Genomic DNA, 26,420 nt, shown 5'->3' with positions numbered 1-26,420 from the left:
GTCATTATATAATATAAACAATAACATTATTAGTCACATATATTCGCATTGGTTATTAGGACTATTAGTTACATTTACTGGAATATACTTATAATTATTCATGATCTCAACGTTTCGTATGTTGGTAATACGATTATACAAATGAGTGATTCAATGCGAGGAAATGACGTCAGTAGGGGACGGGTTGTGACTTGGTGTTGTTTTAGTTGTGTTCAATCGTCTTCAATATATAAAATAGGATGGAACCATATGATGTTATTGTGAATCAGCCGGTTGTTATTGATAATGTAAGGAGATATTTTATACACATATGTATATGTAGGTTTAAGAGAATAAGAACATGAATTTTGAGAAATAAACTCCTTTACCTGTCAAAAGTTATTCGGAAGAAAATCGCCATGTTAGGTGGATTGACACTCCTTTATATTAATATAAATTTTCTACGACTGCTAAAAGTTATTTAAATATTATCAATGTTGAGCATGGATTTTAAATGTATGCATATGTTAATAATGTTCAGGAAGTGTAAAGGAAATAGTGAGTAGGCCTGGTAAAATTATATTTCTGTCTGTCTAACCTATTCAAGAATGCCAACAATCAAATGTAACAAATTGATAAGTTATATAGGCTACATTGGGATAAACTTCAGAACACGGTTACCTTCCTGTTCCTCTCCCCCAAAAATTCTAACCTTATGTACACAAAATACATTGTTGACACTGAAAAGTGTCTTTTCGTAAGTGTGGTGATGCGCATTAGACATACGTAGACAAGTCTGCTTTTTTTTTATTCTAAGATAAATTAATGGCAGTGAGTTTGAGCTTGAAATGTTATAAAGTGTGGTCACAACTATGAAAGTTGGATTCAGTTAGCTTCATTAAACAGAGAATTTCGAATGAAACATTACGATTGTTGTATATTACTCTTCAGTTTGTCATTGATTTAAAACAAAGTCTGTTCTCATATATTTAATGAGATATGTAAAACGAATTTGCCAGAGTTCACACGATTGAATTCAGGTGATTATTTGAAATTAAATCTGTGACGTTACAGTGCGTTTGCCGAAAAAAGGAGTTAACCTAACTTATGCCAATAAATGATTACGTAGCAATTTTCTTCGTAATACTGTAGGTAGAGCTGTGACTTTCTTTGTAATGTCTGTCATTAGATCTGTGGTATCTGATTGTACAAAGGCAGCGTAGTCATAGTCTTCTAATTAAAGGCTGGAGTGAATAGTACTTCAATTTCCTTTTGTATTTAATATGTCTTGAATTTATATATTTTTTTTTACTTCGTTATTTAACGACGCTGTATCAACTATGAGGTTATTCAGCGTCGATGGGATTGGTGATCGCGAGATGAGGCTGAGGATTCGCCATAGATTACCTGACATTTGCCTTATGGTTGGGGAAAACCTCGGAAAAAACCCAGCCAGGTAATCAGCCCAAGCGGGAATCGAACCCGCGCTCGAACGCAACTCCGGATCGGCAGGCAAGCGCCTTAGCCAACAGAGCTACGCCGGTGGCTGAATTTATATCTCAAAATTTGTCTTAAGTACACTATACTTGAACCAGATTAGGCCTAAGTAAAATGTATTTTTGTAGTCAGAATGGCTTGTTAAATGTAATGAAAATTAAGCCTACAGATTTATATAAAAAAAAAATTATTAAAATCTTGAGGAGAGGCTAGGCTTATACTATGCAGCACAAGTATTTTTATAGGATATTTGGATTACTAATTAGAGAAACTGATTTGCGAATATTATCTTCTTCGAGTTTTCAACTACTGAGCAATTTGGTGGTTCTTTTAACAGTGTGGCGAAGTTAGATAGGTACTGGTAGTCCATTGTACCAAGAAGTTAAATATTCAACTTCGCCATTATAAAATGATTTATTGTTTAACTTATATTCATCATTACAGTGGTAATGTAATTATAGAGATTTTTTTATATGTTAACATTAAAAATAGGGACAAAAGGCAATTAAAAAAAATTCGGACTTATGGTCACTTTATGCATGTTGTAATAAATTATTATATGAAAGAAAGTGATTTATTATACATATTATGTACTTAACATTAAGACTTCTCATTTTTCAGGGCTCAGGCGTGATCAAAGCAGGTTTTGCAGGAGACCAGATACCAAAATGTCGTTTCCCAAACTAGTAAGTTGACTTATTTTCATAAGTTTTATTTTGTAATTAGTACCTTCTTTGTAGTCAGAATGTAGAAAATTGTTCCTTTTAAAAGTGTAGTTTCTTCTTAACATATCTACACTTCATAGTAAGTAAAGCCCGGTTCAAACGGTGCGTGTTTCTGTGATGGATTCCAAGGTGGCTGCGCGGATGGGTAGCCTGCGTGGTCACTTGCCGGAAGTAATGCGCTCTGGTGGCTCTGTGGATGGCTAGCTTGCTGGATTTCGAGGGTAGGTTCCTTGCTATTTTTCGTGATGGTTTGCAGGCTGGAAACCAAAGATGATCATATAATATCACCGCTGAAACCATGTCGCCATGTTCGTTGTTTTCCAACTAAACCTGTTTTTTCTATATTCTTTGGTTTCTAAGAAACAACAATTAAATATCGGACTTAGCTGTTTTGCACTTATGGCTAAATTACTTTATTACGACATTTACTATTGTTAATGTAGGACTTTAGTTGTTTTCCACTCACGGTTTAGTCTCTTTTTGACCATGAGTGTTGGCAACAGATGAAGCAGCAAATGATTTTCCAATTTGAACTGTGAAAAGAGTCGGCTCCGTGTGAACAACTACCATCACCGTAGGCAACACGGGAGCCAGCCAGTGACCACGCAGGCTACCCCCATCCACGCAGCCACCTTGGAATCCATCACAGAAACACGCGCCGTCTGAACCAGGCTTTAGACACTTGTGCTTGCAATTCACAACAGAACAATAGTGAGTTCAAGTCGAAATCTATTTTCAAACTGTGCACATGGATTTCTACATCATACAGACACAAAAAATACAGACTACAGTGAGAAATATGGAATGCATTTGTCGAGCGAAGGAGAATGCCTTCCTTTAACAAAGAGTTATGCTCGAACTGTGACATAACTGACGTCTATCGGCTACCAATTTTTTTTAAAACATACTGGTAGCTATCACCACTACCTGTATTTACCACTCTCACATTTAATCTATCCGAATTGTAGTCTGTAAAATTGATAGTTGAATAAAACTGAATAATTGGGCCTAATAGAAAGTCAGCTATTCAAATTTCATTCATTCATAGTGTTCTTTCCAAGGGCAGGTCTTTCATTGCGAACCCAGCATTCTCCAGTCTTTCGTATTTTCTGCCTTCCTCTTTGTCTCCTCATATGATCCATATATCTTAATGTCTTCTATCTTCTGATATCTTCTTCTCCACGAACTCTTCTCCCGTTTACAATTCCTTCCAGTGCATACGTCAGTAAGCAGTTTCTTCTCAGCCAGTGACCCATTTAATTCCTTTTTCTCTTCCTGATCAGTTTCAGCATCATTCTTTCTCCACATAGTGTGTTGGACATTGTGCCACTTTCATCCTAGATCATATATGTAACAGATAACTCCTTGCTACGTTAAAATCGGCAGCACTTTGAAGAGAACAACTGCCAGGATCGCCACCCATCCACCGTAAACGAATACGAGATGGCAGCACAGTCGCTAATGCAATTCAAATGCGAATTATGACGTGACTCCTTATGTAACAACTAGATGGCAGCGTAGTAAACCTGACAAAAGTTGTTAACCTCAAAGCCTATAAGCCCGACATATCTGTTACATATATGGTCTAAGCTTTCACACATCTGTGACACAGTGCGTGAGGGTTGGCCACTAAAGGGAAACTAAGAGGTGAAACTGAAACTGGGAGGATTCAATCCGGCATCAGAACTGGAATCTGGTGTGGCTTAGTGGATAAAACGTCAGCACGTAGAGCTGAAAACTCGGGTTCGAGTCCCAGTGCCAGAGAGAATTTTTCTCCGCGCCACCCATCCATCATATCTTCTCTTCTGCTAACAACGCCATATCATCAGCAAATTTAAAGCACTTTATTCTTCCTTCTCTTACTATCACTCCTCCCATATTCTGAAAACACTTTTTCACTAAATCCTCCATGTAGATTTGAACAGGCTAGGTGATAAAGGGCATCCTTGAAGTACTCCTTTTCCTATTTCACTTCCTTCTGATATTTCTTCTCCTATCCTGACTTTGACTCTTGTTTCATATAAAGGTTACTGAACATGTAACTTTATTTCTATCAGCTCATGTCATACTGCCTTCCATATGGCATAATAAAATTCGTGTTCAATTATCTATACAGAGATGGCTTCACTGTGTAGCAACATATTTTCTGTTATAGTGTGAAGACAAAGCATTGCTAAGCTGTCTCCACACATTACATATTTCATAATCCTCAGTGTAGTCGATTATGAGTCTAACTGCAAGGTAACTTCGAATGTTATTTTAAGAAACCAATAGTTTGTAGATATTTGAAGAGAATAGGTGAGTACATCCTCATAAACGCTCACCTGGTCACGGGAAGTGCGACATAAGCTCGTGCACTCAACGTGTTTCGCCAGTGGAGTGAGCACTATCTACATAACACATAGGGTTACTCAATTTTTAGAAATATGTTTATTCAATGCTAATTTCTAAACCTTACAATTAATATAAGCAGCTAATATTTTGTATTTTCTATCTGCTGTGGAGATCTAGCAATCTACTCAGTTTGAAGGGAGGTTCTGACATGACTTCATTAACAGTTCCCTGGTCAGTATTTTTCGTTGGTAATGAAGGTTGTTTGCAAGTGATTACTTCCAAGGTTTTATCTTTATAACATCTTCACAATTTAAATTTATTGAATTCTTCAAGCTCTACGAAAGTTTCAATTCAATCACTGTGTTGAAATCTTAGTATTATTCTAACCATGTTGCCTATAAAAAGGATATTAATAATATTAATCAAAGCTAATTAATATGTGGTGTTGAATTCTCGTACAAAGGAAATATCGCAAACAGAATACATGATAATTTAATAAAATATAAATAATCAAATGTCCGCCATTATTTAAAAAAATATGTGTTGCAGAATTTGTTGTTGTTTTCTAATGCCAGGTGTTCGACAGTAAAGTCATTTGACCTCTTGCACTCCAATATTTTTCAAAGATATTGTCATGACGAGCCACCGAAGCACAGATTTTGAGGTGGTCCGAATCCATTTCCCAAACAATCATGGCCTGTTGCCACTCTAAATGCAGCTACAGACGATTTTCATGGTAAATCGGGAATTAACTGTGGATTTTGATGCAGAGAGTTCCATTTTTTCCCTTGGGATTGTGTTATCAAATTTTGTTTGTTGAAGTCTAAATATTTAGATTTAATAAATCTTTTCACAGAGTAATACGTAGATTTAGTAACAGGTCTGTAAGTAGCAGTGCTGCCCTTCTTTGCTAGTGCATCCGCATTCTCGTTTCCCAGGATTCCACAATGGGATGGTATCCATTGGAATACAATTCTTTTATTAAGTGATATTAATTGAGAGAGCATTTTAGTTATTTCTGTTGTGTGAGATGAAGGTGTGTGTTTAGAGACTATTGATAGAATAGCTGCTTTGGAGTCTGACAATATAACTGCATTCCTAAATTTATTGATGTGGCATAGAAGATTCCTGAGACTTTCACTTATTGCAATGATTTCACCATCAAAACTTGTTGTTCCATATCCAAGATATCTATAAAGTGAGAAGAGACAGCAAGTAACACCTGCACCGGCACCTTGTTCTCTGGAGATCAAGGATGCGTCGGTGTATAAATGAAGCCAGTTTTGTGGAGAGTACCTAATATTAATTGTCTCTAAAGACAATTGTTTCAGTATTTCAGTGTTTACTTCTGATTTCAGTATTTCTTCTGTTAAATTTAGATTATATTCTATATTTAATAGAGTTAAAGGGTTTGGTTTAATTTGTAAGTTTTCTTTTAAATTCGGGATATTGATTTTCTGTTTTAATTCTTGAACAATGGATATGAAACTTTTTTGAGTTTTCAATCTACAGAGAGGACTGTATGAATGCCAATTGTTTCCTGGTAATCTGATAAGTTTTTCATATTGAATCAGTGCATTTTCTTCCATTGTCATTTTGATGCTGTTAATATTAGTGAGGATTCTCATAGAATCTATTGGAGTTGTTCTGATTCCACCAGTAATGAGTCTGAGAGCTTGGTTTTGAACATGTTCTATGTCGTTTATGAAAGGTGAAGTAATTAAAATTTCTCCGTAGTATGTCAGCACTGGCTATATAAACATTTTGTATGTAGTGTTCAAAGTATTCTTAGAGCATCGCGATTTCTTTCCTGCTAGTCTTTTTAGAAGGGAGAATCTTTTACGAGCTTTTTCAGAAATGTATTTCAAATGGTTGCTCCATGTTAACTTACTATCGAAAATAACTCCAAGATATTTGGATTCATAAGTCCTAGGAAGATGTTGGCCATTGTATTGGATATTGAATTCCCTTTCTTTTTTACCGAGTGAAAATATTTGGTAGTTACTTTTGCTTAAATTGAGTGTCATCAAATTTGATGTATTCCATTCATATAGTTGATTTAGAGCTTTAAGAGCAGAATTTTGAATTTTGTCTCTATGTCTGTAAGATCTGGAAGTCCACAAAACTATATCATCTGCAAATAGTGCTGTTTTCATGTTTTGATTCCTCTAATAGGGAGGGTAAGTCATTTATATAAATACTGAATAAAGTTGTGCTGAGGACAGCGCCCTGAGGTAGACCTCGATATGTTTGTCTGTAACTAGAAAGTGAGTTATTGAATTTAGTGGCAATGAATCGTTGACTAAGGAATTCTGATATCCATCTGAACATATTGCTGGCGATACCTAATTTCTGGAGTGTGTTCCAGGATTTAAACAGTCCCTCCCACCCTCTCATCCAAAGACATTGTGTCTGTATCCCATACTCTCACGTCGCAACTGGTAAACTTGAGCAAACTGGACAATGCAACAGTTCAGGTTCTGGACTCGTGTTCGTAGAATAGTAATAGTAAAAAATGCAGGAAAAGTTGAAAATGCAGTATAAGTGCTACGAAGACGAGAGCATTCGATTTTTCCCCCTGTTTTTAAATTCAAAATTAAAGTTAGTAATTTGAATGAAGGAGGCATTTATGAAACATAGAGTATTTCAAACAAGCCCTGTACCTTTGAGAAATCGCTTTACAATAAATTAAGTATGAGTACGTAGTATAATGAAATAATTTCCAGTGTTTCCAAATTTTCCGCTTGCGTGCACAGATATTTTAAAGAGCAACCTATCACTTAATGTTCAGTTTTTTCTTAAATACAGAGACGTGTAATAGTTTCATATACAGTAGTTAAGTGGGTTCGAGATTACAATGAGGTAAGACAATTTCCATCGAATGCATTTAAAAGAAAAAAAAAATCAAAGTTTAAGTGCATCACTTAGGAAATTTTTAAAAACAAACACAGGCGCGAGTATTCCAGTTGAAGTTAATAAAAATATACCCGTAAACGACCATGTTACCAGATAAACCTGAAACTCACATTAAGCAGGAATAACAGTGTGAGACTTGTTACTTCAGTTCTCTCCATACCACCAAAACAGCAAACGTCATTGAGGGATGGATACTATGTATTAGCTCTCAAATATCGGAGACATCTGTTACGACACCACAGGATGTCCAACTTTTGTTCTGAACATCCACTGTACATAAAGAATACAATTTGTTTGCATTCTTGATCAAAGGGAAAAATTAAATCATAACTGCAATACTATTAACTTACGGGCACAAACAAATCAGTTAACATAGTTCAAAGACTGTGATGCATCTCTTCATATAATATACAGATTTCATTTTATTTTTTTTTTTTATTATTTTATCAGTGAAGACCTGCACACATATTTGTACAAGTATTGTAATCACACATGTGCTTTTTAGTCATTTGACAGTAGGGTATAGTCACACAAGAAAGACATATTTATGTCCTAATTATGTTGGGTTTTATCATGTTTTTATCACATTGTATGCTTATTAATATATATTGCATTTTGGTTGTAGAGACACATGTACCTGTTAGTGATGATATTGCTATATAGAATGTTGTATCTGATGATGTTGGTATGAAACCGACGGAAACGTTCATACAATATTAAATCATGTAATGTAAGGACTCGTACCTTACATATATTGATAGTAAAGTTGTTGTTGTTGTTGTCTAGTGCCTTGCATTTGACAATGAAGCCATTAGCAGTCGTGCTTTCCAATACTTTTGAACTGTAGTTTCTTCTGATCTTAATGCTTCACAGGTCTGCAAGTGGTCTTCATTCATTTCTGCTGGATCGTTACACAGGACACATATTGGTGAAGCTGAGATACCTATTCTGTAGAGATGACTTGCTAGACAGTCATGATTTGTCAATAGTCTAAAGGCTGCAACTGCTGTTTTCCTTGGTCTCTGGGGGACTATATCTGGGTTGGAAAGTAGTGTAATCCATTTTTTGTCTTTAGCATTTGATTCTATTTCTTGTAGGTATGAATGAGAAAATTTTGTAGTGATCAAGTGTTTTATTGAGGAATATGAGAAATTAAATTTAGACTTTTGTTTTATTGTTGTGCCTTTCTTGGCAAGTGTGTCTGCGGTTTCATTCCCCATGACTCCACAGTTTGCTGGAATCCATTGGAGATGGACAATCTTATTAACTTTTTAACATTTTGTAGCGTTCTCTTATTTTTGTTGACTTCTTTGTAGCATTTGAACATATTCCCTGAATTGCAGCTTTAGAATCTGAAAGAATTACTGTCTTGGTATATTTATTTAATGGAAGATTTAATAATTGTCGGAGAGCAATGTGTATAGCCTCTATTTTACCATCATAATTTGTTGTGTCTCTGCCAACAGAATGATAAAAGGAAAAATGTGTACATGTAACTCCAGCTCCAGTAAGGTTTTCTGTGGTTGATCCATCAGTATATATGTGTAGCCATTCTTCTGTAGGGTGTCTAGTATTGATCGTTTCCAGTGCTAGAAGTTTTTGTATTTCTTTTGGTGTGTCTGATTTACTTATTTCCTCTGTTAATTCCAAACTGAAGGTAGGTTGCAATAATTCCAATGGATTTTCTCTTATAAGTAAATTTTCTCTGGTGTTAGGAATGTTCAATTTGGATTTAATCTGTGTTACCTTTTCTAGGAAACTACTATGAGTTTTAAGGATTGAAGAAGGGATTTTCTTTTCTGTCCATTCAGAGTTTGGCATCGTAACATTTTCTCATGTTGGAGCAGTGCTTGTTCTTCTATTTTTGTTGTTATTGATGGGATCCGTGTTAAGGCAAGCATGGCCTCAACAGGTGTGGATTTAACTGCTCCAGTGATTAGGCGAAGAGCCTGATTTTGTATTTATTCAAGTTTATTGATGTTAGCATTTGCTGCTGTTATTAATGCTTCAGAACAGTACAAGAGGTTTGGTTTATTATACATTTTGTATGTTGTATTAAGGACTCTCCTTGAGCAGCCCCATTTAGCACCAGCTAAGCTTTTCAGGATTTGCAGTTTCTTTTCAACCTTTTCTGAGATTATTGATAGTAAAGTCATTGACTGAAAATAAATATTCGGTATTATATTAACTTAAACTTTTAAATTATGATGTGTGATTTATTCGGCACTTTTTATTTACAGTATTGGGAGGCCGAAGCATGTACGTGTGATGGCTGGAGCCTTGGAAGGAGATCTGTTTGTTGGCCCTAAGGCTGAAGAACATCGAGGTTTGCTAAGCATTCGTTACCCCATGGAGCATGGCATTGTCACAGACTGGAACGATATGGAGAGGATCTGGCAGTATATATATAGCAAAGATCAGCTGCAAACCTTTTCAGAAGAGGTACTTAATGCTTTTTATTTCATATGTATGTCAGTCTTTATAAGATCCTCACTTTGTGAGCTTTTGAAAACATAAAAATTTACATGGACGTATTTATACACCATATGAACCCAAGAACCCAATATACAGGGTGATTCAAAAGTCCAGCGACGTAGGCAAACTCTGTTACATACTTACAAATGGCTTTTAAGGAACCCGAAGGTTCATTGCCGCCCTCACATAAGCCCGCCATCGGTCCCTATCCTGTGCAAGATTAATCCAGTCTCTATCATCATATCCCACCTCCCTCAAATCCATTTTAATATTATTCTCCCATCTACGTCTCTGTTATTAGTTCAAATAACGAAAAATGGAAAGAGGGGGGAAGTTGTTGGAAATATGTAGTTTTCAATCTAATGTGCTTGAATTTCCAGTGTAGAATATGTTGTTATTTTCTAATGCCAGGCGTTTGACAATAAAGTCATTTGACCTCTTGCACTCCAATATTTTTTAAAGATATTGTCATGGTCAGTCACTGAATATACCATTGATGCTTACACTAGTACGACACACTCACCAGTCCCAATGCTGCCAATTAATGGCTTTTCCGCTAGTTCAACGGATTTTATTATGCATTCATAGTCATTTTAAAGGGTTTTTTTTTCTTCGTAATAGGACTGGTTTTTGTGACAGCACAGAACTGCACGCATTGTATTCTTCACCTGACATAATTAGGAACTTAAAATCCAGACGTTTGAGATGGGCAGGGCATGTAGCACGTATGGGCGAATCCAGAAATGCATATAGAGTGTTAGTTGGGAGACCGGAGGGAAAAAGACCTTTGGAGAGGTCGAGACGTAGATGGGAGGATAATATTAAAATGGATTTGAGGGAGGTGGGGTATGATGATAGAGACTGGATTAATCTTGCACAGGATAGGGACCGATGGCGGGCTTATGTGAGGGCGGCAATGAACCTTCGGGTTCCTTAAAAGCCATTTGTAAGTAAGTATGGGATTTGGTATGAAAAAAAGATTATAGGAATAATTTTTCATTTTTTAAACACAATGTGACTATCCACATACATGTCAAAATTAATTTATAGTAGTATGATAAATGTGTAAAAGTTTTGAATCGGTTTTAAATGTAAACAACATTTTGTCTGCCATATTATATTAATACTCTTCTACAAATTTTTTTTACAGCATCCAGTATTACTGACTGAAGCACCTTTAAATCCAAGACGTAATAGAGAAAAAGCCGCAGAGATATTCTTCGAAACATTCAATGTTCCTGCTCTCTTTGTATCAATGCAAGCTGTTCTTAGTTTGTAAGTAAAATAGCATATAATTTCACGATGCTTATTTTTTAATTCATTGGTGGTTATGTGTTAGATTCTTCATTCAAACATCAGCCGTGAGTGTAATGCAAGTGAACTGTAGATCTTTTTGCTTGTCTTGTCTGTGGTGCATCATATAGAGGTGGACTTACACGTACCGTTATTATTACAGTAATATCTGTTTATAATTGAATCTCACAAGACCATAATTTATTTCCGTCATAAATAGGTTATCGCTCACTACACAATTGAAATTAAAAATTCTTGCTCAGACACACAACTTAAGTACTATTTACTGATGGTGCTGAAACTCATCCACGAATTGAGGAGCCTGATAACGAAAATGAGCATTCTGTGTCCATGCATACTTCAAATATGTTGTTGTTTTCTAATGCCAGGTGTTTAACAATAAAGTCATTTGACCTCTTGCACTCCAATATTTTTCAAAGATATTATCATGGCCAGCCACTGAAGCACAGATTTTGAGGTGTTCCGACTCAAATCCATTTCTTGGTTTGAGTTGCACAATGGGCAGTTAGGGGACTGATATATTCCAATTCTATGCAGGTGTTTGGCCAAACAATCAAGGCCTGTTGCCAATCTAAATGCAGCTACAGACGATTTTCGTGGTAAATCGGGAATTAACTGTGGATTATGATGCAGAGAGTTCCATTTTTTCCCTTGAGATTGTGTTAACAATACTTCAAATATAACTCTACATACAACTGTCATGATTTGGCTTCAGAACGCCACTTAAACCACTAAAATCTTACTATTTAATTACTATTTAATACGAGAAAAATTCGTACCAGCACCGGGAATCGAACCCAGGACCTCTCAGCTCTGCGCGTTCTTTCCAACTGAGCTATGCCGGGACACGATCCATGGCACCAGCTGAACCCCTCTCTTAATGCTTTTTCGGCCTTACTACTTGCATTTGAGACGATACAAGTCATGTATGCAGGAGCACTATTTAAATGACTTTTTGGCCATATTCAACATCAGTTTGTGACAACTGCTAACAGTTAATACATCACATATTCATTTTGTATGAGGTCTCGCCCACCTCATTGAATATTACACGACTACTATGAAGTAGCCAATATGTATTATTACTATTTAATACGAGAAAAATTCGTACCGGCACCAGGAATCGAACCCAGGACCTCTCAGCTCTGCACGCTGAGTGTTCTTTCCAACTGAGCTATGCTGGGACACGATCCACGGCGCCGGCCGAATAGTAAAAATACATATTGGCTACTTCATAGTAGTCATGTAATATTCAATGAGGTGGGCGAGACCTCATACAAAATGAATATGTGATGTACTAAAATCTTGTGTTAAAAGTGAGTATTGAAATCAAACTGATATTAGTTCCAACTTTGGAATCTAAAGACTGATGCTCCAGTTTGATTCTAAATGCACCCAAACTCTTTGGTTTCATAATGTTTCTTGCCTAGCTGGTAAGAAATTTTAGACCTAAAAACGTTTTTCGTGATTTCCTACAAAGTTATGAGAATGGACAAGGGTCGTTTTGAAAATAAGCTCCGCAATTGATGTGCATGCCTAAATACACAACTTACACTAATTGTCGCGTCTGCTTAATCAGCATTCTTGGGAGTGTAGTTCAATCTCTTGCTGTGCAGTGGTTGTAAGTGAGCAAGAAATGATCTTCAATGCATTTTTTTTATCAAAATTGCCTAGTTAATTATCTTGACTCAGGTGTCAATTCTAGGATTAATTTAGGATTTGTATTATCTGGGCTAGAGGGCCGTGTCTGTTAGTAATGCAACCAAACCACAGCCCTCTAGTCCGGATAATACCAATCCTAATGATGCTGGCCGTGAAAGCCTACATTCTAAGACTAGGATTATTCATTTTTTTTTTTTTTTTTTTATTTATTTATTTATTTATTCTGGTGTAGTTAAGGCCATCAGGCCTTCTCTTCCACAACACCAGGAATACAAATACAATAACAGAAATAAAAAGGAAAAAAAAAACACTATAAATGAAGTAAAGTCACACAAAAATATACACAGGTTGCAGTCACACAAACTTTAAATGAGTGATTAAGTATAATTAATTGTATCCTAATTAACTAACATAAACAAGAAACTTGCGATTTTAATCTGGAGTAAAAAAAAAAAAAAACACAAATCGACACTTCTAGCAATATCTAAAAAGCATTAAACAAGACAAAATTTTCCAATTTAATTTTGAATTGTGATAAAGTCCGGCAGTCCCTGACATCATTAGGTAGCGAATTCCAGAGACGAGGTATTTCTACAGTGTACGAGGATGAGTATAGAGACGTTCTATGATGAGGGATAGAAAGAAGTGCCTGATGTCGGTTTCGAAGAGTTGTAAGAAATTGAAAGCGCGATAAGAGATAATTCGGAGTAGAAGTATGCATGATTCTAAATAGAAGAGACAGTGAATGCATTGTTCTTCGTTCCTTCAGACGCACCCATGAAAGTAACTGGAGGGAAGGTGTTATATGGTCAAATTTACGAGTATTGCAGATGAATCGTATGCACACATTATGAACACGTTGTAGTCTCTCAGCTAAGAGTGAACTTACATTAGTTAGTAAGGAATCGCAATAATCAAAATGGGGCATTACAAGCGTCTGAATAAGATTCTTTTTTAGACTAAGTGGTAGAAATTCTTTCATATGAAACAAAGAGTGAAGTTGAGAAAATATTTTTTTGCAAGTGTGTGTTACTTGGGTGTTCCAATTTAGATCGCTATCCATAAAAATGCCAAGATTTTTAACTGTTTCACTGTATTTAACAATAATCCCATTCAATGTTATATGTGGTATAGTACCACTATCAAGAGTACTTCGTAGACGATTATGTCCCATTACGATTGCTTGCGATTTCTCTGGATTTAACCTTAATCCAAATTTGTGTGACCACAGTGATATCGAATTTAAGTCTTCGTTTATTTTATTTACTGCGTCACTAGTCTCATCAGGGTGGAAATGCAAATAAATTTGCAGGTCGTCAGCATACATATGGTATTTGCAGTGTTTTATCATTTTAGTCAGGTCATTAATATAAATCATGAAGAGTAAAGGTCCGAGAACTGATCCTTGTTGAATTCCAGATTTCACGACACACCATCTTGAAGAATAATCGCATGCAATGACACATTGTTGACGTTCGCGAAGGTAGGATTCAAACCAAGTAACAGAACTTTCAGAAAGATTCAGAAGTCTTAATTTACATAATAGAAGGTCCGTGTCAACTGTATCAAATGCCTTACTGAAGTCAAGTAATGTCAGCAGTGTTAATTTACGTTCATCTGTGGCTTCAGGTATATCCTCATTCACTTTTAGTAGTGCTGTAGTCGTACTATGTCCATTTCTGAACCCGGATTGGTATTCGTCCAGTAAGGCATGTTCGGTTAGATAGTTCATTAGTTGTTTGTGAACAATACGTTCCAGAGCTTTTGATAGGGCAGGCAGGATACTAATTGGACGGAAATCATTTGCACATAATGGGGTTTTAATTTTAGGGATCGGACGGATAAAGGCTTTCTTCCAGAGGTTCGGGTAGGTAGAAGTTATGAGTAAGGCGTTGAATATATGTGTTAATGTCGGCAGTATTATGTCCAATATTTTCTTCAATAATATTATACTAATATTATCCACACCTTCAGCTTTAGAAGTAATACGTTTTATTGCCGCTCTCACTTCAGTTTCTGTGACATAAGTGAAGAAAAATATTTCTCTATCCGGAATTGGAGTCATTTGTAATTCGTGAACTGTCTGCTGTTTGTCGACCGTATCCAAGGTTATTGACTGTACCGTTGCAAAATGGTCATTTAGTTCGTCAAGAGAAACTGGCACACTGTCTACCTGAGTCCTGGGATTTCCTAAGCCAATTGTCCGTAAGTTTCTCCACAGTTTGGAAGGGTCAGCTCCCCCCTTCAAGATGTTATGAAAATGTCTCAGTTTTGCGTTTCTAATGGCTTGAGTAGTTCTGTTACGTAAGAGTTTATAATAATTATAAGAGATTTCTGTCTTGTCATGTTTAAACGTTTTGTATGCATTAAGCTATAGATAATTTTATTATGTGGTAAGACATTGCAAGTGGTACTCCAAGTGAAGGTACAGTCCGCATCACCGTTTTTAGCATGTGAAATAAGTAATGAGAACGTTAAGTGCGAGTGTTTTACATTTGCTGCAGTCAGTCTGACAACTGTGTTTGGCAAATGGCTGATGTGTCGTGTATAGGAAATGGTACCATTCTCAGCGGCACTAGCAACATGCTCACAAACGCGCACTACTTATCTACGACACTCGCCAAAAATGCTGGCGCCAGCTGTATGCATACATTTGATTGCCCCAGGATGATGATGAATTAAGGAATGGCTCTCTTCTGCAGTTCTGTTACAAAGTGTCAATGATTTAGGGAATATTCCTACACCGCTAATAGTCAATGAGTGCAATGCCTGATCCAACTTGTGTGAGTGATTTAGAATTGAATTGTAGTTCCTCATGTGAAGACTTTACCTCAAAAGTGCTTATAAGATATTTGAACAATTTATAAATAATAACTTTGGTTTTGTGTGCTTCACTTTTCATGTCTCATTTTAGCTAACTTAAACTAAATGTTTCATTTTTAATTCTAAAGAGTATTCAGTATAACGATGTTAAATTAATCCAAATTTATTGTCTCTCATTGTACTAACATTTAAAAAGATCACTACACATTTACAGCTTGAAGTTTTTCACTTCTGCCACATATAGAGGCTACACATTCATATTTTTATTAGAAAATTGAATTAATTTTTATTATAAATGAAAATTTAGTAAAGCATAAATACTGTAACTTATTGCATCCACTTATGTAATGTTCCAGATATGCTACTGGTCGCACAACAGGTGTAGTACTGGATTCAGGAGATGGCGTTACCCATGCTGTACCCATTTATGAAGGTTTTGCAATGCCTCATAGCATTATGAGAATTGACATAGCAGGAAGAGATGTTTCGAGATATCTAAGGTAAAATTAACTGTAAAAAACTATTACCACCATTTATGTCTGTAGAAATTATCATTTTTTCCATACATATTTTAGAATTACTTTATCATCATTGTTTTCCTGACAGTATTCGTGAGAATTGGGTTTTGAGAACTGCCAAAGAAGTGATGAGATAAAAGAAGAAAATGCAACTTGAAAACATAACTACTGAAAGGCAAATGCAAATATAGCATCATTGGTTTCAATGTAGAACAGAGTAAGGACATTTTTTTTAGATATTGACCGTCATCTTTGAAGTGGTATGGATGCTTTCCTTTTGTCTCTTTGTAGAAACAATGTACCGTCACATACACTACCCTGGTTGAATAAGATGTCAGCTAACCATGCTATAAGAAACTGGTGATTGTGTATGGTGCACTGAAATTACATTTTAACCATGATTACTTTTAACTTTACTACGTTTTAACTGAGATTGACGCACATTGTCAGTAGTTTGCCAGTGTTTATTATTATAACCTCATAGACATACTTTGAAATTCACCTATACCCCATGACCAACCCTGTACTTTGTGCACTTTTTAAATCTCATAATCAGCATTATTTTCCAAATATATCTTGGTGCGAGATTTTGGGCTTTTATATCATCTATATATATAATTTGAACTGGTAATGGAAATTACGGGAAAACAGCTGAACGGATTTTAATAAATGGCCCCTCATTTTGAAGCTTGGAACCCAAAGTTTTTCGGAAAAGTAGTATTTTTCAGTGAAATGTCAATTTTCCTACATAATTTTCCTATTTTCCAAAATCCATCTGTTGTCAGTTTTGAGAACTAATTTTATTGAATCACGGCCGACTTGATTGAATTTCAGAACAAAATACACACTACAATAAACAATAGGCTATTACACGAAGGCCATGACCTGCAGGATTGCCGACATATTTAGAGCTCAATTCAATTTGTTATTAAAAACTGATTCTGCAGTGTATAATTTTCTGAGTAGAGCTGTGTATTGAATATTAAGATCTACGAAACTTGAGGTGGTTTGATGACATTATTACCATTAGAAATTAAATATTATTATAGGTAATATCATGATGCATCTATTCTTCATTAATTGTACATAATATTGATGCTATATTGATGACTTGAAAGTGAAACGTTTTGAGGTTATGTAAGTAAATGTAGAGAATATCTTAATTTAGATCTTCATTTCTATAATTTACTGAGTGGCTGCTATATATAACTACAAAACTTAAGTAAGGTAATAATATTGTTATTAAAAATCAAATATTTTTATACTTATTAACCCAGTGGGGTTGGGTCTTTTTCATATACTTAATGGCAATGTAGTGTAGATATTGATATGTGTCATTGTCTTCAGTATTGGCTCGAGAGAGCGCAGAAATTACAGTTCCTAAGGAAAGATAAAAAGGTATTACTTATAAAATAAGAGGCCTAGAAAATTTTGTAGTCTTCAAATCATTTCAGCAAGATCTCTTAGTAGGATAAAATGATTTTACGCTCTACATTTCAAGTTCTACATGCAGCAGCTATACGAAAATGCTATTGTTCGAAAGCTTAGCAAACCTGACTTTTTTTAACTTTTGCCTACAATCCACAATGACCTGAAATAGCTACTGCTATCGTCCTGACATTGATACTTGCATTTTCGCGTTGAAACTCAAAAACTGAAGATGGATAGGTTCATTTGGCCTAAAAAAATCCATTCAGAGGGAGTATGTTTCATTATTATGGAAGCAAATAACTATCAAAATGACAAGTATTCTTCATTGAAAATAAATCTGAAAAATTTTTATTTGAACGTATCATAGATTGAGAAACATCCAACATTTCAACTCTATTATCAAAGAAAGAAAGGAAAAAAGAAGCTATCTGTTGATCCATTACCAAAAGCAGTTCTTCAGAACTAGACCAAAAACTTAAAACTCACGCACCACGCTGATGATAACTATGAGGGTCGATTTCTAAAATGAGGTCTAGACCACGGCCATGGCTTTAAACCGCATTTGGATTTATAAAACGAGATCTTTTTCATTTCTCTGAGCCATGGCTCGAAACCATGGTCTGAAGCAGAGACCATGGCTGGGGCAGGTTTAAAACCACGGCTTCAAGATGGAGGAAGTAGATCAGCTGGATGACTATGAAAGGAAAATTTGTGATTACAAATATTAAATCTCGGATTAGAGTGGTGAGAGACAGGAATAATCCTTTGTAACTATATAACGACGATAATTTTATGCGAATATTTTCGATTTTCGAAAGAATCAACGCAAAATGTAGCAAAAGTGCTATAAATAATCTGCAACGAAATGCAAGAGGCGCCAGGTTGACAAATTTTTTACACCTTCTTGTTGCTTTGAGGGAAGTAAGATATAGGCCTAATATTTTATATTAATTAAACCTTTATGTCTATAAGACGATGTAACTTAATTCTTAGTCTTCACAGAAGTTCTGGACATTTTATTTAATACTCGAATATGATGTAGGCCTACAAGAATATGTATGAAGCAAGTGTGATTTTGAATCCTTATTTTAAGTTTTATGCTACTGGGGCTTTCCACGTAGTAGGCCTATTATATGTGAAAATAGAACCATATAATATTTTAGTTTCAATTGCAACTTTAATCCAGTTAATATTTACGTTATTGATTCGTAGGACCTGGGTTTTCAGGTAGTTAATGTTGGCAGTAGCTATGAACAAATGATAAACTACAACATAAACGTTCGAATTGTGCTAATTATTTAGGAAATATAATTCTGGTACCTAAAAATCAGTTCCTAGTATTTTAAACGCACATATATTCTGTAAATTAGCAAATATAACAATACCTTACCTGAGAACAAAAGAATGTGGCTTACTGGAATTCAATAAATATTAATCCCGATGTTCATTTCTTTCTAATATCGACTGTTTATAAGAATAAAAATCGATTCTTAGCTGCGTTGCCATATATAAAACCCACGAACCTCGGCTTCTTCTCAAGCTGCGTCTCGACTTCGTTTTAGAAATCACATAAGGATTCAGACCTCGATCGCTGTTTAAAAGCTGAGGTTTGGAACCACGATTTCGTCCGTGTTTTAGAAATCGACCCTGAAAGTCTTAAGTCATATCAAATGTGTTTTGTTTAAGTGTACATAATTTGAGTACAGATCTTAGTCAAGGAAAGGAAGATATGTAGGATCCTTCTAGTAGATGTGAACCTTTTGCTGTAGCAGTGGCAACTTTGTATTAGTTGAAGTCACCAGTAATAAAATTTTCTTTCTTCTGCAGGCTGCTCTTACGTAAAGAAGGAGTAAATTTCCGCACCACAGCAGAATTTGAGATTGTAAGGACTATTAAAGAAAAAGCTTGTTATCTTGCAAATAATCCCCAGAAAGAGGAAACTGTGGAAACCGAGAAATATCAGTACACACTTCCAGATGGCAGCACGCTAGAAGTATGTTTTGCCATTGAAACTGTTTTAGGTTGCATGACTAATTTGTGTAATACTGTATTACTTTCATTTTAAGCCAGCAACTAGATTCATTTACTTTTGCGTTGTACAAAGTATAAAGAGAAAAATACTGTGTTGCTGGAAATAATCAATTTGGTAATTTTCACGGAAATGCACGTTTTCAGCATCCTTGACAACAAAGAAGTGGTTTTTGGCATGTCGTCTCTGTACAGTGATTTCTCCTAAACTGTTGGTTAGATTTTATTCATATAATGAAAAAAGTGTTTCATCATTGTTTGTATAATAAGTTTTTTCCCTTGTAGATTGGGCCTGCTCGCTTCAGAGCTCCTGAAGTTTTATTTCGGCCAGATCTAATTGGTGAAGAATATGAAGGTCTCCATGAAGTTCTTCTTTACTCCATACAGAAATCTGACTTGGATCTTCGCAAAGTTTTATTTCATAATATTGTCCTTTCAGGAGGATCTACGTTATTTAAGGTATATAGACATTATATGAATTTTTAGGCATTCTTCAATGTCATAAATGTAACGTAAATTCTAGATGGTAATAATGCACACAGTGGAAATTCTGACTTGTATTACTGTACTTTATAATTGTCTGTTTTTGTATCTCATAATTTATATTTTAATTAAATTTTACAGGGATTTGGTGATAGGCTGTTATCAGAAATTCGAAAATTAGCACCTAAAGACATAAAAATAAGGGTAAGTTCATTTCAGTGTAATCTTCTTTAAAATAGTTCTCCTCCCATGTCTATGTATTGTTCATCTTTCTTTGTTATTTTTTAACGAAAAGCATTTCTCATTATTCCTGAAGTCCTTTAATTCTCAGCTAACTGCCACCATAATGTTGCTTCCCATGTGACAGTTACTTGGATAGGATCATCTACAAAAACTTGCTGATATTGGAGCACACTCTTCAGTCCATATCGCCATGACATCATCTGAACAATGTCTGGAAAGATCCATAACCTGATGCCCTTATCCTTAGTGAAAGTTGAGAAATGGAGTAGCTTGAATGATTACACAGTTGGTGAGGAACAGCATTGTGGAGACGATATCTACACCACAGGAATATTTCACTAATTGCTTAACAGTTTCAAGACAGAAGTGAATTTAAGTACAGTAAAGCACTGTTACAATGCTGGGATTGGGGGCATGCTTTACACCCACATTATAAGTTATAACATAATCCCAGTACAATGAAACATTTGCTTATCGAGTATAAATAAGTGTAATTAAATATTTATATGAATTGCACTTACAACTTTATTTATTACTGCATTCTGATACAGATACTGTATAGCACTTACATTTTCAGTCGTCTTTATTAAAAATTCGCGTAGTTTGGTTTGTTGAACCTGTTGTGAATGTTTCTTTAAAGTAGATTGCTTAATGGTGGAAAGATGTAATAGATGGACCTGTTCAGTCTGTTACCACCCAGCTCATACTGTGTGGTCAAAGTAGAACCTCTTAGGGGGGGGGGGGGGACTTGTGAAATTTTAGTCATTTTCAGTCAAAAATAGTTTCAGTACTCTGCAGTGCTTGGAAGCATAAAATTTACGTCGTATTTAAATGGCTGCACCCTTGGATTGGAATTCCATGTAAACTTTACAAGCTATTTTCTCACACTATTTTTTTTCAGCACATTTTGTTATGTTCAAAGTGTCAAAGCTCTTGCAATTTTGATGCTAGGAACATTAAAATTGTTAGGTACTACAAAACAATAGAATTTTTTTGATAAACTAAATACTTTCTAAATGAAAAAATAAAACATATTCAGTGGACACTAAAAATTTTAATTTCTTAGTTCCATATTTTTTTTAATAAATTTTCTCGCTATTTGTTTTTGTAAATTTATGGCTACTTAGTTCTTTCCTAACTTTATCGAGATGTAAAAAAAAAGGAGTCATGAGCATAAAACTTAAATTTTGTAATAGGAGTTAGATTTTGAAAATATTCTGATAACTTATATGCAAGAATACTTATAGCAAGGGGATAAAGTGAACAAAATATAAAGCTGCAATATGATTGGAGTAGAAGTTACAGGAAGTGTTGATGGGGCTCTTTGCACTCACTAAATTCGCCACTTGTCAACAATAATATAGATACGATAATGCAACAATTTTTTTTTTTTTGTCAGAGTGGCAATTCAGAATAGTTCATTTTATTGTAGTGACAGGTCTTAGAAACTTCGACAGTGTGTAGAGTGCATTGTATTTTAGAACAGCTTAAATGCAAAAAAAATTATTAATTTTGAATTAGTTAACGAAAAATGTGCTACAAGTGTTCTGTTCTGCCTCCGAGGTCTGTTGGTCAGCATGCTGGCTTCCAGATCAGGAGGTCCCGGGTTCGATTCCCGGGCTCTGCTCTTGGTGAATTTTTCTTGAAGAAGAGGAATTCTCTGGGTGTCTAGAGTCTGAAAATTTTTATGAATGTGAATGTGATTGTGAGTGTGCCGGGTTAATATTAATTAACCAATCATCACAAATATAAAAATACATCAGGACTGTCGCTGGGCAGTAACCTGAACACAGGTTTCAGCGTCACATTGTTGACAAGTAACTCCATCTGTTAGCACAACCATAAAGCATCTAATAGATGCTATAGAGTTACCAACAACGGGGAGGGGGGACGTGTTCTGTTTGTAAGCAGTGAGTTGGACACGCAACTTTAGCAACCGATGGTGTCTCAATATTTTTATGTGTAACAGAAAAACCATAAATAATAGTAAATTACTTTTTTTTTTTTTTTTTTTTTTTAAGAGTGCATATTTTGTTATTTTTAGTGCATATATCATGGTTTTTAAGTGCATACATGCATGCATATTTTGCCGTTTTCATTGTATCTGAATAATTAATGAATCCTTTTTTATACCTTTAAGGAAAGTATATTACCATTTTAAAAATATTTGTGTGTGTGTTTTTTTGTGTTAGATATCTGCACCACAGGAACGCTTATACTCCACTTGGATTGGTGGTTCAATTCTAGCATCTCTGGACACCTTCAAAAAGATGTGGGTGTCAAAGAGAGAATACGATGAAGAAGGGCAACGTGCAATCCATAGGAAGACATTCTGAAGTGATGTGGGATGAACATTGCGTGCTGTTGTTGCAACCATATCACGAAGTGAACATTGGGCTTTGGTCTTTGCCTATCTTTTGCAACAGACTGGACTGAGATTTAACACAAGAGAGAGTCGATCTCTTCATAAGTGTGACAGTGCACTAGAGTGCAGGTTGCCCATGAAGTCCTTCAATATATGCTGCTGCTTATTGTTACCTCTCAGATATGCACATTTACTTTCTTTCTTTTTTAATTTTAAAGCTCAGTATTGATTGCTGTGTGAAGGAAAAGCACATTCTGAAATTTATACTCAAATACGTATATATATAACAAAAGTAAACAAAATGGCTCTCTTCTCCACTATCTGTAAAATGTTATTTACATTATATTCGTCAGAAGTTATGGGCTGTGAGTTTTGTTGTTAAATTTTTAATTTTCATATTACTAGGCAAAGAAAAAAAACTTCATGTAAAGGAAGTAATCTCAAATATTTTCAGATATAGATAATGGTACAGTCATTGATACTATACCAACTTAGTCGTGACAATCTACAAAAAAAAGAAGAAAGATATGAATATACCTGAAATAATTCTTTGATTACAACTCTAGCTGTCAAAAAATAGTATCCTGTCATATAAACCTAGGAACACAGCAGTCATACACATTCATAACGTAATACAATATCAAATAACAGTGTTAGAAAATAATTGTCTCTGATAATTTATATGCTTCAGTCTCAGTGCCGATATACTGTATTTTCAAGCATGAATCAGTTTAGCAAAGACGGCTGAATAGTTATAATAACCTTAATAAAGCAGAACTTTGATTATTTGTTGTTTTTAATTATGAAGTTCTACCGAACATATTTTTGCTGAATATAACACTGGTACATGCCCACTGAATGACTTAATTGCATGATCTCGAGCATCATTACACGATCATCTGTTTCATATATGAGTCATGTAACCATGCCTCAGCTCCAGGAAATCACGGATGAAACAGTTAAATTGTTGCCATCAATGAAGATAATTGAATTTATGCAGGTAGTGTTGTAATTTTATTGAGCTTTATGTTAAGTGATGTCCTGTGCCATGGCGTCGCGGTTTAAGGCATCCCGCCTAGGACTCGCGTTACGGAATGCGCACTGGTTCGAGTCCTCATGGGGGAAGAAATTTTCTCATGAAATTTCGGCCAGTGTATGGGACCAGTGCCCACCCAGCATCGTGATGCACTTGGGGAGCTACGATAGGTTGCGAATACCAGCTATAACGGCTGGGGGGATCATCGTCGAACCACACGATACCTCTATTCTGGTTGGATGATCGTCCACCTCTGCTTCGGCATGTGGGCGTGAAGCCAGCAGCTGGCTGGTCGGTCTAGGCCCTTCACGGGCTGTAGCGCCATGGATTATTTATTATTATGTTAAGTGATACAGGAAATATAATAAATTACATATATTCCGTTAATTTAATCAATGTGATTGTAATAAGGGATAGTAGTTCTTGTAATATGTAATCTGGCTTCAAAATTGTAATAATCTATGGCATGACAACCCATGGAGGATCAAGGCTGTCGAGCTGAGTGGTGGGCTCACTTCTACATTCCTAAATAGAGATGATCATCCATTGAATATGGGATAATATATGGTCAGCATGATCATTCACCCTAGCTGTTATAGATGACATGCAAAACTAGATTAGCCTGTGCTGCTCATTGTAACTCCCAAATTCTCATGATCTGAGTGGGAATCAGTCCCATACACTGCTTGAAATTTTATGAGACATTTCTTTCTCTATGGAGATTCGAACTAGCTCCTATTATGTAATACTAGACCAAAGCTTAATGTCTTAGACCACATAATCACAGCACAGGACTGTTCAAAGCTATACCCAATAACAAAATGTAGGTCTATATGTCGAAATAACGTGGGAAAAAAAAAAAAAAAAAAAAAAAAAAAAAAAAAAAAAAAAAAAAAACGTAATTCAAATTATTAAACTAATCCCATCAATACTTGTTTTATTTGCGATGTCTTAACAGCAATGTATTCTTAAGTAAAATGTTTCACTTTTTGTTCATCTTTTTTTCGATGAGACATTTCATTTAGCCGTTGTATCAACAAATGAATGCAGGTGTGTATTAAAACCTGTATAAAATTGTAAAAGCTGAAAATTGATGCAGAGAATGCTGTACTGTACATACCACTGTTTAATATCTTAAGCCAAGATGATAAAACTTGCTGCATGTAATTTTAAATGATAAAACTTGCATATATGATTTTAAAATAACACCACCAAATTTGTAATAATTTTGAAATATTTAAATTTTAAAACGAATTTTACTTAAAAATAAAACCACTTTCATGGGACTTCATTTATAAGTGCCTGTAACCATTGAAATTTTGGAACAAATTGTTGCAATAATATGGGTTTAAATGATTTGTTTATCATTGTTTCGATATGTATAGCAGTGTTTTTAATACACATTAATAATAGTAATCAAAGTTCTGCTGCACAATAGTAGGCAGTAATATGATGGGAAGTGCAGGAAGATATTTCTTAATGAATTGTATTTATGTCTTCATCCAAGTAGAACATTTAGAATGATTAATTGAAAGATAAGTAATTGAGAACCTGCACAGTGAGAAAAGTATAGTGTTTTACAGTTCGTGCTGGAAAAGAAATTGATATCTCCTTAGCATATGCTTTTCTCCACTCCTTCCCTCTCCAACAGCAGCAAATGAAAGTCAGCAGCTTATTCTTAGAACTAGTACTTGCACAGCATTTTTTTAGGTTGTTATGGAAACAGTTATAGTTGCCAGCTCTTTTGTACGTATCATAATGAGCACACTTTGCTACATAGGTGTGATTTAGATGAAGTAACAATGCTGTTCTTAGGGCGTGTGTCCAACATCAGGCACTTTGTCTTACCACATGGACTTTATATTATATATGAGGGTCATTTCATAAGTCATGGCAACTATATTATATCAGCCAATAAAGCTTCAGGAATAGAAATTCACTATATGCGATTGAAGGTCACTGGAATGTGCTTCACAGTGCTAGTACCAAATTGGGTCTGGGTCAGTGGCGGCTCGTGATAAAATATTGTGTGTGCTCACAATTTGTGTTCCAAATCGAAGAGAGTTTGAAATCGTACGTTTAGCTTAATATGAAATGTCATAATTCCAATGTTTCACTACCGAAACAACCGTATATAAATTCAAAACAACATGTAATAATAATAATAATAATAATAATGATGAAACCCAGTCTTTTTATTTTCCAATTTTTCTCCATAAGCCAATTTACCCAGTTCTTTACTGTTCAAAATTACTTGAACAGAGTTCATTGTTTACGTTTGTTAAAAATTAATACATAGCCTACCAGAGTGACAATATTTACAAAAGCGTATGTTCAGTAATATATTTTGGTTCACAACACACTGATACACTATAGCCTATACCAGTACTGTAATCCCACTCTCATAGATTGATTACTATAAATACATGCCAGTAAATATTATTCTTAAATACTATAACCACCATACAGATATTTAAATTCATACCACCAACACATTCAGGCAGCCCATGTTTGAAAGCCAAACTATGCTATTATGCTGACACTGAAGTATAGTAATTCACAAACTACACTCTCGTAGTAGCACTGTACAC

The 26,420-nt window shown here is 35.2% G+C and overlaps 1 protein-coding gene across 1 annotated transcript; it reads left to right on the top strand.

Moving 5' to 3' along the window:
* Positions 1–164: 164 nt before the first annotated feature.
* Positions 165–23,113, top strand: Arp1 (Actin-related protein 1). The gene is made up of 9 exons (XM_069813775.1): positions 165–287; positions 2,098–2,162; positions 9,692–9,893; positions 11,077–11,201; positions 16,082–16,225; positions 19,502–19,667; positions 19,988–20,161; positions 20,327–20,389; positions 22,621–23,113. Exons 1-9 carry the CDS (start codon positions 240–242, stop codon positions 22,762–22,764), a joined length of 1,131 nt encoding a protein of 376 aa, XP_069669876.1. The 5' UTR covers positions 165–239; the 3' UTR covers positions 22,765–23,113.
* Positions 23,114–26,420: the final 3,307 nt, after the last annotated feature.

The sequence above is a fragment of the Periplaneta americana genome, chromosome 1, assembly GCF_040183065.1.
Source record: "Periplaneta americana isolate PAMFEO1 chromosome 1, P.americana_PAMFEO1_priV1, whole genome shotgun sequence".
NCBI lineage: Eukaryota > Metazoa > Arthropoda > Insecta > Blattodea > Blattidae > Periplaneta > Periplaneta americana.
This window is presented reverse-complemented; position numbering and strand designations above follow the sequence as displayed.

Excerpts from the sequence above, each read along its gene's own strand:
- Arp1 (XM_069813775.1), top strand. The coding sequence starts at position 240 with ATGGAACCATATGATGTTATTGTGAATCAGCCGGTTGTTATTGATAAT. Across the intron at positions 16,226-19,501 it reads GATGTTTCGAGATATCTAAG|GCTGCTCTTACGTAAAGAAG; the intron begins GTAAAATTAACT and ends TTTCTTCTGCAG. Across the intron at positions 20,390-22,620 it reads CTAAAGACATAAAAATAAGG|ATATCTGCACCACAGGAACG; the intron begins GTAAGTTCATTT and ends TTTTTGTGTTAG.